Source organism: Trichogramma pretiosum, unplaced genomic scaffold (genome assembly GCF_000599845.2).
Source record: "Trichogramma pretiosum strain Unisexual culture from Peru unplaced genomic scaffold, Tpre_2.0 scaffold97, whole genome shotgun sequence".
NCBI lineage: Eukaryota > Metazoa > Arthropoda > Insecta > Hymenoptera > Trichogrammatidae > Trichogramma > Trichogramma pretiosum.
This window is the reverse complement of record NW_019640794.1, coordinates 12,441-25,261: the sequence shown is the minus strand read 5'-3', so window position 1 is coordinate 25,261 and position 12,821 is coordinate 12,441. Positions and strand designations below refer to the sequence as shown.

The 12,821-nt window shown below is 35.0% G+C and overlaps 1 protein-coding gene across 1 annotated transcript in view; it reads left to right on the top strand.

Annotated features, from left to right (window-relative positions):
• LOC106649991 (probable G-protein coupled receptor Mth-like 1) overlaps positions 1-4,119 on the top strand; it is a 50,288-nt gene extending 46,169 nt beyond the window's left edge. The window contains exons 6-7 of the mRNA XM_014367752.2: positions 69-207; positions 3,465-4,119. Coding sequence (XP_014223238.2) covers positions 69-207; positions 3,465-3,798 — 473 coding nt within the window. The 3' untranslated portion in view covers positions 3,799-4,119. The remainder of the gene's footprint in view (positions 1-68; positions 208-3,464) is intronic.
• Positions 4,120-12,821: the final 8,702 nt, after the last annotated feature.

Here is a 12,821-nt window from a genome sequence, read left to right as displayed (position 1 = left end):
TGCAATCATGTAGATAGTCTTAAAATAATTTTTTTTTATTATAAATATTTGTTCCTTTTTTGTTTAAGGTGATATGGAAATCTTTGCTTACTTTTTTGGACCGATTGGCGTACTGCTAGCGATTAATCTCCTTTTCTTTGCGGCAACGGCTCACGAGCTGACTTGTGGGTTATGGAAGGGAGAGTTAGTAAAAAGCACGACTGAAAGGTAAGTCGAGATTTCTTTGAAGAGTTTTTGATGAAGGAAGTTATACGACGCTGGGCTAAAGTTTTCTTTGTTTTTGAAATCCAACTAAATATAAATCATAAAACATTTCTCAGGAAAATCTGAATTAGGGTAATGATTTATATTTATTTTTAAGTATCGATTCAAATTCGTTTTTGTTGCATTAATTCGGTTTTCGATTAAATTGGCATTCTTGATTTTGAATTATTTAACATATACAACCTTTGTAATTAAAATGATGTTCATAACTATTTTTTATTATCATAAACCCCTCAAGAAAGACGAGAGTTTATAAGATTGCAATTTATCCAACCTTACGTCGAATCGATAATTATAGACGTAATTCGAATAAATTGAGTGAAAATCGATCAAGCTATAATACCAGCAAGTTAGTACATCACAATAATGACTTTCGCTAATCGACTCTGCGGCTTAGGTATCAACAAACTATTTCTGTCAATGCTAATCGTATCAGAATAATTTCCAAACTGATACGCATAAAGCGATGCACGATTATTCACGTAGATCTACCATGAATAATACGTTTCCCCGAACAAGTTTGTAAAAATTTGTCGGTATCAACATAATTCGGTATAACATATTGCTTAAAAAAGATTTTTATTAATTTTTTTAACATTTTATAAATCTGAAAAAAGATCATCATAATTTTAAGTCCAGGTAAGCGTAAAAAATTCTATTTTCGTTTTTCTCTCTTACTGAAAAGCTGTTAGACTTTAGTGCCACATTAAATCTCACACGTATACATACACTTTTTTGCAAATATCAAAAATTATACTTAAAATTACACGCGTCATTTTACCTATTCTTTTATCATTCACTGTATAGCACCTTCCATAAGTATAGACGTCCTGGAATAGCGTAAGATTTTTTCTGCGTCCTTTGCAAGGTTTTGTTCTTGAGTTTATGCGCGGTACAGAAGCTCGTTCAATCAATTAAAACGGTACTAGCGGCTCGAGCCGCCGACTTGGCTGCTTCTGTTGTTTCTAAAGTACAACACGTTGATCAATCATTTTGGAAAAGTTTACGCCTGTATTAATGCGAATAAGCTAAAATTCGGTACTTTATTAATCAAATATCCTTTCGATACTTTTTTCTTAGTATACACGCGACAGTAAACATTTCTTCTGGGTCCTCAGTCTACTGGTTACATGCGCATCGTAATTGAGTCTTTTTGCATAAACCTTAATTTACAGCTTGCTAATTGCCTTTAAAGCCAGTTGAGATCATTAACGCGATAATTTACGTAAGTGTTTACCAGCAGTGAGTTCCTGCTTCCGATAAATTTTAACACACTTTATTTATGATACCTCCACCTTTCATTTCTATCCTCCTTCGCATTTATCATTTGACCGCTGTTTGGTTTTTTATTCTTTCTTTGCCTTGCGATCCAGCGGAAGGCGTTGTTTATGTGCCCTGGAGGACATTTTTCAACTCTTGGTCAGACGGCAATGTCAGTGTAGCGAGGGGACGACACTAACGAGTGTCACACTAATTGCCCTTCGTCTTCCAAGAGTACACCAGGCCACGTGGGGGAGAAAAAATCCGTTTAGCCAGGGCAAATAGGTGGTAACTTGAGAAATAATTAGTGTGCGTATACCTGAGAGCTCATAGCTAAGAAATGATCTCTGTGCGCGCAGTTATTTTTCTTCATCATCCTCGAGATCATGTGAGCTGAGTACAGTCGTATATAACATTCTTGTTAATGAATTAGCGACGAATATGCGCGCACAGCTCGTTTTGCACTCGCGCGCTGCGGTTTTGTATTTCACTTTTCGTTTTGCGAATTGCTCAATTTGGCGCGCGCGGCGTGGCCGTTTTATGTAACGGGTTTCGATTTCGCGCGATATCCCGTACGCCTTCGGCATCCACAATGCAAGATCGGCTGCGTGTAATCGCGTGTGTGTCCGAATTATGATGCAATAATGAACGGAGAGGAAAGAGAAGAGGCGCAGGTGTTTCCTCCTCCTTCATCCGCGCGCCATCATCGGCTTCGCGTATAACTGTACAATTTTCTTCAAATGCATTTTTATTTCAACTTTGCAATCAACTTTTGTGTATATCGAGTACAGTTGGATGTCTGTTATATCTTTATGCACGTATCGGGTGCACGGAAATCGACGGGACATCGTAAGACGTCGATTTTATTGCAAGTTTACCGATGCATCTTCGAATCATAGCAGGCGTACGTAAAAATTATGCGATTACAACAGCGTCGGGCGAACGAAAATGTCGAAATTTTGCCTCATCTTTTCTCTCAGTTGATCTCTTCATCCTCTTTTTCTGCTTATTGAACAATTCAAATATGCTTTACGCACGTGAAAATGACTTGGAAGCAAACGGACGTGATTTATTCAGCAATTGACTATTGCAACTATAAAATTTTGATAAAATAGTAACACCAAATTCAACAATTACCAATTACAATTAATATAATACAATAACAAGTAGAAAAACCAACGTCAAAAATTTTTTTTTCAACCCCATTATTTTCGTAATCACATTATGGAATTTTCAACTTGTCAGATACTTTCACCTACGTGCTTGAAGCTCCAAGACGTAAAATATGAAAAAAAAAATTGACACCGTTGCCACGATATGTTACCTCGATTTTTTTTTTCGTTCTGCAACGACAGAACAAACTCTTTGCAGCTGAGCGTGCAGCAAAAGAGATTCCGACAAGCGTGCAAGCAAGCACAATTAGTGTCAAAATTAAGCGGTCGGCTGCTCGACAGACGAAGGCGTCTGTAACCCATTTTTCCATCGCGCGCGCGTTCCGGCACTCTATGAATATCCATGGCGCTATTTGCAACGCAGCATACCAACCCGAGAGCAAGAGCGTGAGCGAGACAGTGAGCGAGTGACAAGATTTGATCTGAATCGCAGTAGCGACTGACGCAGAGGAATCGTTAATAAAATCTCGCACATATATACAGTCATGCGGTAACTGCAACCGGTGTAGCATGTCGCATTGATTTTAAGATAAAATAACGCAAAATACATTTCTTGAATTATCTTGAAAAAATACATGATATATATTAAAATAATTCGATAAGCGAACTATTTGGAAGTAATCGTCAAGAGTCAGTTTATTTTGTCGGTTGTTGCTACGCACGAGCCATAAAGTCGGGTATTCTTTATGTACCATTAAATATAGTTTTATCATTTAACTTACTAATTTTATCATTGCAAAAAATTAACTTAAAAATATTATGTTTCAGAGCGGCACTAGGTAAAGTGTGTCTAAAGCTGGTCATAGTCATGGGAGTCCCCTGGATCTTCGACGTGCTTTCGTGGATGGCAGGTGGGCCCGATTTCCTGTGGTACGTGACGGACCTCTGCAACGCAGCTCAGGGCGTTCTCATCTTCCTCGTGGTCGGCTGCCAGCCTCAGGTCCGAGCGGCCCTCAAACGGCTCTGGTCGCGCAATCCTCGGGCCAATTCCAATCGTCAAGGCAACGGCCTGAGCACGACGAGCCACGGCATGCCCAGCATGGGCGACAGCTTCACCCAGAACCCGAGCACCAAGTCGGTGCCCCTCGAAACCATCTGCTGAGAATACGAGACTAGAGAATCTCTCATCGCGGCGGAAATTGTACTCTGAACCACTTCAAGAAAGAGTAAGTATTTGAAAAACACGCTGAAACGGGTATGATTCTCTAGAGAATAAGATGTAATAAAAATAGAAATTTGTAATATCAATCAAATTGAAATTGAACATTTGTGTTACTGTTAATATTTTTTTCATTCTGTAAAAGACAAAAGAACCGCTGTAAAAAAATAATCGCTTCCGTGCAATTGTTAGCAACAACTAGAATATACGTATAGAAATCATTTCTTAGTATAAATAAGCTCGAATATTTTTATTTTGATTAATATGTTTGCATTACAATAATGTCTTAAAATTAAAAACTCTTTAAAGGACAATAAATTATAATTTCCGAATATTTAAGAAAAGTGGATTAGATCAAGTAAATAATTCATTAGAAAACTTACAATACAAGTTGATTTGTTTTTAAAATGAACTCACATTTTTTAAAGATAATTTTATTAATACAAATACGAAAAATTCGCGCCTACTTCAACTTTGACTAATTAACAATAAATTCACATAAATGAAATTAGAACTACTTTTCAATCGTTTTAATTTTAATAGTATATAGCCAATGTGCATTTTATTACAATCAAAATTAAACTAGAATTATAAGAATTGCAGATTGATGTACCAAGAATGAGCTTTTACAGGGTATTTCTGTATTTTATTTTTACAATGAAAAATGTGAGACATTAGTTAGAACACGATGGATTATAAGCATTTATTGTCTGAAAAACTTTACGTTTTCGTGATTAATAATAGTAATGAAAATAATAATAATAAAGATGAATTCTAATTTATTTTTATAATATTTATGATGCATTTAAATGTGCGAAAAATGCGCATGAGATGCGATAAAAATGTTCATTCAATGCCAATAATTAAGTCAAAAATAAGCTTAAAGTTTTTGTATTATCTTATAAAAAATATGTACTCTGTCGTTTGTATTGTACACAATGAAATGCTAATTAAAAATTAAAAAAAATTAACTGTAAAAAAGTCAAAAGAGCAATTTATGTTGGTACATATTTTATTCGAAATTTCTCATATGAAACATTTTCGAAAAATACGTTTGTACATTATGATATTGTAATATATGTTTACATTACGTATTTAGTACTCATGTGCATAACATTCTCATTTTTTATAACTTTTATAATAAGAATCGCCTTTTTAAATCAGTCATATTTTAAATCACGAAGTTTTTTCGTATTTCATTGGTCTTTTTTACTGTAAATACAAACATGATATAAAGGCATTTTCATATTATCAACATTTATTTATGTAGAATGGGCATTGCTTAAATGTAAAACTAAAAGTAAGGACATAAGACTTTTATTAAAAAATTCTAATGGAAAACAGAATTTCTAGTCAAAAATGTAAAAAAACAAATAATTAAAAAATAATAATATTGATGTAACTGTAAAAGAAACCGCTGTTAATGATAATGTTATTTAATTAGTATTAGTATTTCAGCAATGTATTGTGGGCCCTCTTCGAATTGTATATTATTATTTAATGAAAAAGTATTGCTGATATAGTATTTGAGAAATAAATTTCTGTTATAAATAAAAGATAGTTTGCGTTTTACTTCTTTAATTCTTATCACCTTTCAAATAATATTGAATTATCTAGTAAAATAATCTGTACACTCATAAATCGATGCGTACGACGAAAAGTGGACATTTTCAGTTGTAAAGAAAAAACATTATTTAAATTGAAATAAGCATGGATCGTACTGAGCACATTATTGCAATAATGCTTCATAATCAATAGATTCGAAGCCCATCTCGAAAAATTAAATTTTTTAGTTTAATTTTATATGTTAAGTAAAAAAGTTACTTCTAAACACTGATTGTTCGAAAAAATACAAATAATAGTATTTGAAGAAATTTGACAAGTTTCTTTTTAAAATCAATCTTAACATTTTATCTTTCAATTTCAATCTAAATCACACTTCTTTTTTTCTCTGCCTCAAAATATTGTTTATAATTTTGTTGGAACAGTGATGAGGTATGATGGGATGCAGAGCAGCTGAAGTAAGCAAGTACACTCGGCAACAAAATTATCGCAACAAAAAAATTCATCGAAATTTTGTCGATTTTCAAATGCTTCTATCTTGGGCTAGATTTATCGTATGAACACGCTTTTTTTTTTAATTTCTTGGAAATTTTGTCCTCTTTAAATCCATATAAATTAAGATAAGATTTGAGTTAATGTTGAGTTACCAGTAGTATTTGAGCGTGACCCTAAAAATTACTGAAAAAAAAATGACTGTTTGAACGTGTACCAGTACCACAGTGATTTTTTTATCGAAATCTAACATACGCCATCGCAAAGTGCTCTTTTTAACGAGTAATTTAAAAAAAAAAAGACTTCTCTACGATTTTTTTAACGCCCTGTAGGTCGATTTGAAGGTACGGTTTATGTACGCAAAATGCCCAGAAAATCGTCTTGATTTCAGGTAAACGGGGGATTTTACGTACTTTAAATGGTATCTTCAAAACGACCTACAGAGCGTTAAAAAAATCGTAAAGAGGTCTTTTTTTTTTCAAATTACTCGTTAAGAAGAGCACTTTGCGATGGTGTATGTTAGATTTCGATAAAAAAATCACTGTGGTACTGGTACACGTTCAAACAGTCATTTTTTTTCAGTAATTTTTAGGGTCACGCTCAAATACTACTGGTAACTCAACATTAACTCAAATCTTATCTTAATTTATATGGATTTAAAGAGGACAAAATTTCCAAGAAATTAAAAAAAAAGGCGTGTCGATACGATAAATCTAGCCCAAGATAGAAGCATTGGAAAATCGACAAAATTTCGATGAATTTTTTTGTTGCGATAATTTTGTTGCCGAGTGTACATTGTATATAGTTGTGTGAAACAGACGGTAAAATTACATTATTCACGGTAGCATTTGCAAACGCGTCCTCTCAAAGTTTGACAAAGCCCTATGCTAATTCGATTGGCCAAGTTTTGTCCTAAGTAATTTTGAGAACATTCCTGAGCCTCTTCGTCAGCATCGGCTTATGCCTCTGGTTTACCAGTTCAATAGTTTGTACCACGCTAAACAACAGAATTATTAACTTACGGTCTATGCTGCATAACACTAAAGCAGATGAAGCGAATGAAAACCAGATCATCGTCATAATTAGAAAAGTGTAATTTTATTTTAATTTGTTTTTTAAAAACCATTTGTTTGTTTTGCTTTTTTCATACATAATAAAAATGTGCACATTCATGTGTTATTATAGATCGTTGTTAAAATACTTCCCTTTTTATTTTTATTAAAAAATCGAGTATTCAAAATATTAGTCACGAATATTATGGTGTAAAATGTATACCATATCCAGAGGTTATAAACAAGTGAGTATGAAAAAATTATCGAAACGTCGAGCGCAGCTATTAAAGAAATTTTATTTCCAGCAGTTGCACACCGTGCATCTCACTCGTATTATTGTTTCAAACGTTCCAGGAATATGGCTACACGAATATAAATACTCTCGACAACGATTAATAGCATCGAATGCACACAGTGCGCTGCACACTATGCACATGCAGTTTGTGACCAGTACACCGAATAATAATCCCCCACCCACGCGGAGCATAAATAAATGACACTCGGGCAAAGAATTTTAAAATTCATATTGCGCGCACGACGTGACATCTGAAGCAGTATTATATTGTGCTTTCGAATAATCTGCAAAAACTTGCGAGGCTCGAAACGCGCGTACATCGCGTCACTTTGGTGACAAGCGTGCAAAATTTTTTGTTCATACACGCACGGTCGTGACACTATGAAGTTTATAGTTGCAAAATTTACATTACCTGGACGAGCGTAATATTTTTGTGTTGGGCTGCAGCTCCGCATGTCATGGCCAATCGGTTCGGTGTTCGTGTTCAGCGTATCTCTGCGCGTTGGACTATCGATGTTTATATATCGTGTGCGCAGGAGGGCAATTTTTGCGCGACGTGTACACTTACATTACAGCTGTAGTGCACAGATTCGATGCAAGCTGATTTATTATGTTCCTATGTGTGTGCGCACGTGTGTGTACATGGGTGGCGTACACCACTCGCTGCGTGAATAAATCAAGCCGCTAATTATAGCGTGAATTATTTCTAGCCTTTTGGCCATTGTTATGATTAAGAGGCTTATTATCCTCCAAACGAATTCAACGAGATGGTATTTTATTTTAAAAAATGTCAACCTGAAGTGTTACTTTTCCATATATTATATAATCTCAAGTTTTCCTTGTTCGACACGCACATTTTTCCAACCTGCAGGTGCGATTATGAGTCCTGACTAAAAAAAATGAGGCTCATTAATGACAGAATGATGAGATTAATTAATCTTTAAAATGATTTCATGTATTATATGGATGGATCAATTTGCGCGTACAGCTCTCATTACGGTGGGCTTTAATCTCTTAAATCTCAAATTTAACATTGTTAATGTGTAATTTCTTTAAGTAACGCAATAAAGAAGAAATGTTTACTTTTATTTTAATTCCTTCAAAAGGAAAAATATAATAATAATAATAATAATAAGATTCGTAGCCGCTCCGAGTCATTTAACAACAGCAACAACTATATAACATATACCTGCCACCCTATGGTGCAGCTCGTCATCTGTTTGATACGCTTCTGAAACGAGCGAAAGTCATACTGTATGTTTATAATGGATAAAATAAAACTCGTGCCCATGTGCTCGCGCGCACGGATAAGAAAGATGAAACGAAGGAGATATATGCGTGTGCATTTGTGTGTAATGTGCACGCGCGCCAAGGCAGTAAAACCAGCAGGAAAAAAACAAAGCGCATCTCCTGGCGTACTGTGGCTCGCGAACATTTATTTATCTATATGCTACGTGCTTTTCTCTCTCCTGTGTTAGACGATCGTATCGTTCGCACCCTCCACACGATTTTTTGTTTCCTCTTTACTTTTTGTTTTTTTCGTGTTTTCAGTTTTCAGCTGCCTCGACCACGGATAAATTATAATTATTCGCGCTTATATACGGCCAACACGTACTATATTACATATAGGCCCAAGCGTACGCGAAGCAAACAAAGAAGAAAATATAGCGCAGAGCACAATATAATGCGTCCGAACTCAACTGGCCGATGAGAGCTTTATTTATATGAATTATTAGTGCAAGCCACATTTGCATTTAATGCGCGCTGCACTCGACTAGTAACGTAGTTTGCATACACACGGCAGACGAGAGAAAGAGAGAATGTGCACTGGAGAATATCGCGATCGAAACCTTGAACTTGCCACGTACTTTATATAACTAGAGGGTTAGCAGAGCCGCGCGCAAAGAACAAAACTATCGGCCGCTTAGAGCTATTAAAATTACTTTACGCGCTGTATAGTCTGTGTATCGCGGCTCAGCCACTGAAATATCATTTAAAACTTATGCAAATTTCGTTGCCGCTTATTTAAATCGTACGATATTGATCAATTTCTATAAATGTGTTGTACCTATCGTGTTTGATATTATATTGATTTAGCGTGTAACATTGTGTTATTAATCAGATTGCAGCTCACAGCATGTAAACACAGCGGCATAATTGTGTAAAACGAGCAAAATGTGCACTGTACACACACGCGTAACGTAACGTGCACGAGGTTCGAAATACTAAAACACAGGGGCAGCCAACTATCGGTACATTCGTTCCGTCGCCTTTGGCGTTTCGCCAATAAAAGCTATTTCGCTTGCCGTGCATATACATGTTATACGGCAGAGACATGTATATATTTTTGCCGCCTGCACCGCTGGGCAGCTGCCCTGTAACGTGGATTTTGCCTGCGATGCTCGTGCACTGGCACGGCTATACTCGCGTAACACACAGCGAGCGACATGAATCATCCCGCTTACGAGATGGAGTCATTTAATGCTTTCGTGAGCCTAAACGAATGCATTATTATGCGTTGTTTCGACCAGCGGTATTTCGTACGTATTATAGCAAGTTTATACAAGTTGCTACGAGCAGGAGCTTTTAATATCCTGAAAATTGGATAATTCAAAACGGCTTATCTCGGGAAAAATTTCGCAGTCTTTTTTAAACCTGGAGCTTTCACAAGTCTTTATAAAGTTGAAACGTTTTATGGGTCACGACTGTTACTTCAACAGTTATATAATTTTTATGGTAATTATGAAAAGTTCAATAATGAGGGAAGTTGACCCGCGGAAATGAATAACGAGAGCAAACTTGAGACACTTACAGGCCTTGGCTTCTTCCGAAGTTACGGCTCGTGATGAGCAAGGGTCACAAAAATTAATTAAATTACAGACGGGTTAATTTATCTATATATCGAATTAAGGTATTGTTACCAAAGAATTTCAGTTGAAAGCATTAATGCAGATGGAATTTAATTCAATTGATTAGCATAGTTAACCGGTCGCAGAGATAAAGAAATTGTTTTTATCAACCGCATAAATCATTCATTTTAATCCAATAAAATCTTCTTTTTATTAAGCTGAAACTTATTTATGAGCTTAATCAATATGCATGTGAGCCAAAAGTGAACATATCAATGAATTCGGTAAAATTTTAATGCCAAAAATTTTATAATTGCATTTTCCCTCTGTCAATGTGTTAGACGTCGTTGATCGGTGCAACGAAGCTCGCAAATTTCTCGCGTGATCGATTTCTCTCACTGGATTACGAATTTCCACTGAAAAGCTACACGCTCGTCGCACGAAGGCTCAAGCATCGATCGAAACTTACGTTACGTGTACGAGAAGTGTTCAAAGTTCGACACTTTTTACTGTCCGTATCTCTAAAAAAGGTTTCAGTGAATTTTTGACGTGTAACTTTCGTTTTCGAATTTTAATCGCCACATGGTTGATGTGTTCAAGTTGAATTGTTTGGGAAAAAAATTTTTTCATTTAGAAGTAATAAAATGTTTTAAAACAAGTTTGAACTGAGTTTCATAATCATTTCAGTAGGAATTTTTTAGCTCGTGTCATAGAGGAAATAACAAAAAGCTACAAAACGCAGCATACATTTCAGTGTTATTTTCAAATAACACAATATTAGATATTAAAATAATAATACAACATTTATAATAAAATAAGTCAATAAAAATTTAATTTAAATGTGTTTTTTATATACAAAACGGATTACCAGAAATAAATTCAGTCGTTTGTACATTGAAAGTGTTTGCCAGTCACCGCAAGTCACCGAGAGAGAAGTAGCTGCTGACTGCGCACGAGATAAGTTCGTGTGCATTTGTGTTTGTATGTATTCGCGCTTGCAAGTGTGCAAACGCGTTTATGCCTGCGCCACCTTCTTGGCACTTCTACTTGCCGCCTACAAATGCACGCACACATGTGCTCTCGAAACATATGCAAGGTTGTGGCCGCGGGAGCAAATGCACACACATAATGCCACGCGCGCTTATCGATCCACTCTTGCTGAAGAATACTCTTTTCTTACCCGATATTTCATTATAATAAAATCGAATTTTAAGGAATTAATGAGAGATCCCCTACGATTTTTTATTAAAAATTTTGATCTGGCACTGATGTATTAATTTTTACGATTATTTTTTGCTTTTATATTTTTCCTACTTTATCTACGTCCTTGGATTTTACTTTATAATACCCACTCATGTGAAATAAACTCATGCTAAAATAAATCCTTCCCTCACAGAAAAATATTTCTTTTCATGAGGTGAAAAAAATTCGTAATGCTACCTAGCCTCAACATTGTATTACTACGTATCTGCAGAGCATTGAAAGGGAAAAACTTAGCTGTTGCACAGCTGCACCGATGTATGCTGCGTGTGGATTTTTCTATTCCGCCTTTTTCTCTGTCAATAAAAAAAAGTAAAGTGGTTTTTTTGAGTATTTGAGTTCAACAAACTTGCGCCGAAATTCGTTCTACTTTTAAATAAATATTAGATATCCAATGAACTTGCAAAAAAAGATAAAATCACAAAATTGATATCAGAACGAGATTCGAAATAGGATAAACCAGTGTACACTTGCAATAAATCGTATCAATATATTCTTTATTTGAAAGTAAATGTTTTTTTCATTCAATTTGTATAATAGTGAAACAAATTAAAATTATAAAATGTGCTACCTAATTTAAAAAATGGTATATTTTTCAAATTACTTGATAAAATACCTGCTTCAAATCCAAATCAGCTTTTAAAGAAGTCACTTGTCATTTTTCCAATTAGTACGCTCTGCTTTAAAATTTTTCACAAGAATACGAAAGAAAAATTTTAATTTTTTACTTTATAATTTTCCATGCGTTTGATCTAAACCAAGCTTTGTTGTAGTTATAATTATCACGCTCAAAATTAAATTTACTTTTAAAATGTAAAAATTAGTAATTAAGAGATGGGTATTGTTGAAAATATGAAAATTGCACGTCAACTTTTTTCCTTTGTGCCACTCACAAAAGTAATTTTTAAAATCACTCGTTTAATATTTTATCGAGTAAGAAAATTTCAACATCGGAACGATTTAAAATTGTTTGTTGACAACCTTATTTTATTTTAAACTCGAGTAAGTTTTATTTTTGCATATACACAGCTGAGAAAAAACACATCCGGCGGGATCCGCTTGACATAGATGTTAGTCGGCAATCATATGGGATCCTGTCGACCCTCACTTTTTCTTTTCTCAAATTTATACGTGTTTACCATTCAGTTGCCGAATATCTAACTATGTTTTTATGTTTGCTAAACCAGTACCTCGTGGCTTTGGAGTCATAAAAGTTTTCTCTCGAGCATTGCGCGTCGCGATAATTTCTCGTGCTTTGATTTTCCACACGCGTATAACTCAAACGAACGAGTAATTCCTTAGTTTGCCGGATTTTACATTCAACTTGCTTCAAAACAGATCAAATTTGCGAAATTTATGTTTGTCACACAGTCTGCATAAAATAACTATTTAAATGAGTCAAAATAACTCTGTGAAACGTTGAAAGTATAAGACAGGCGTTGCGTAAAAGACATA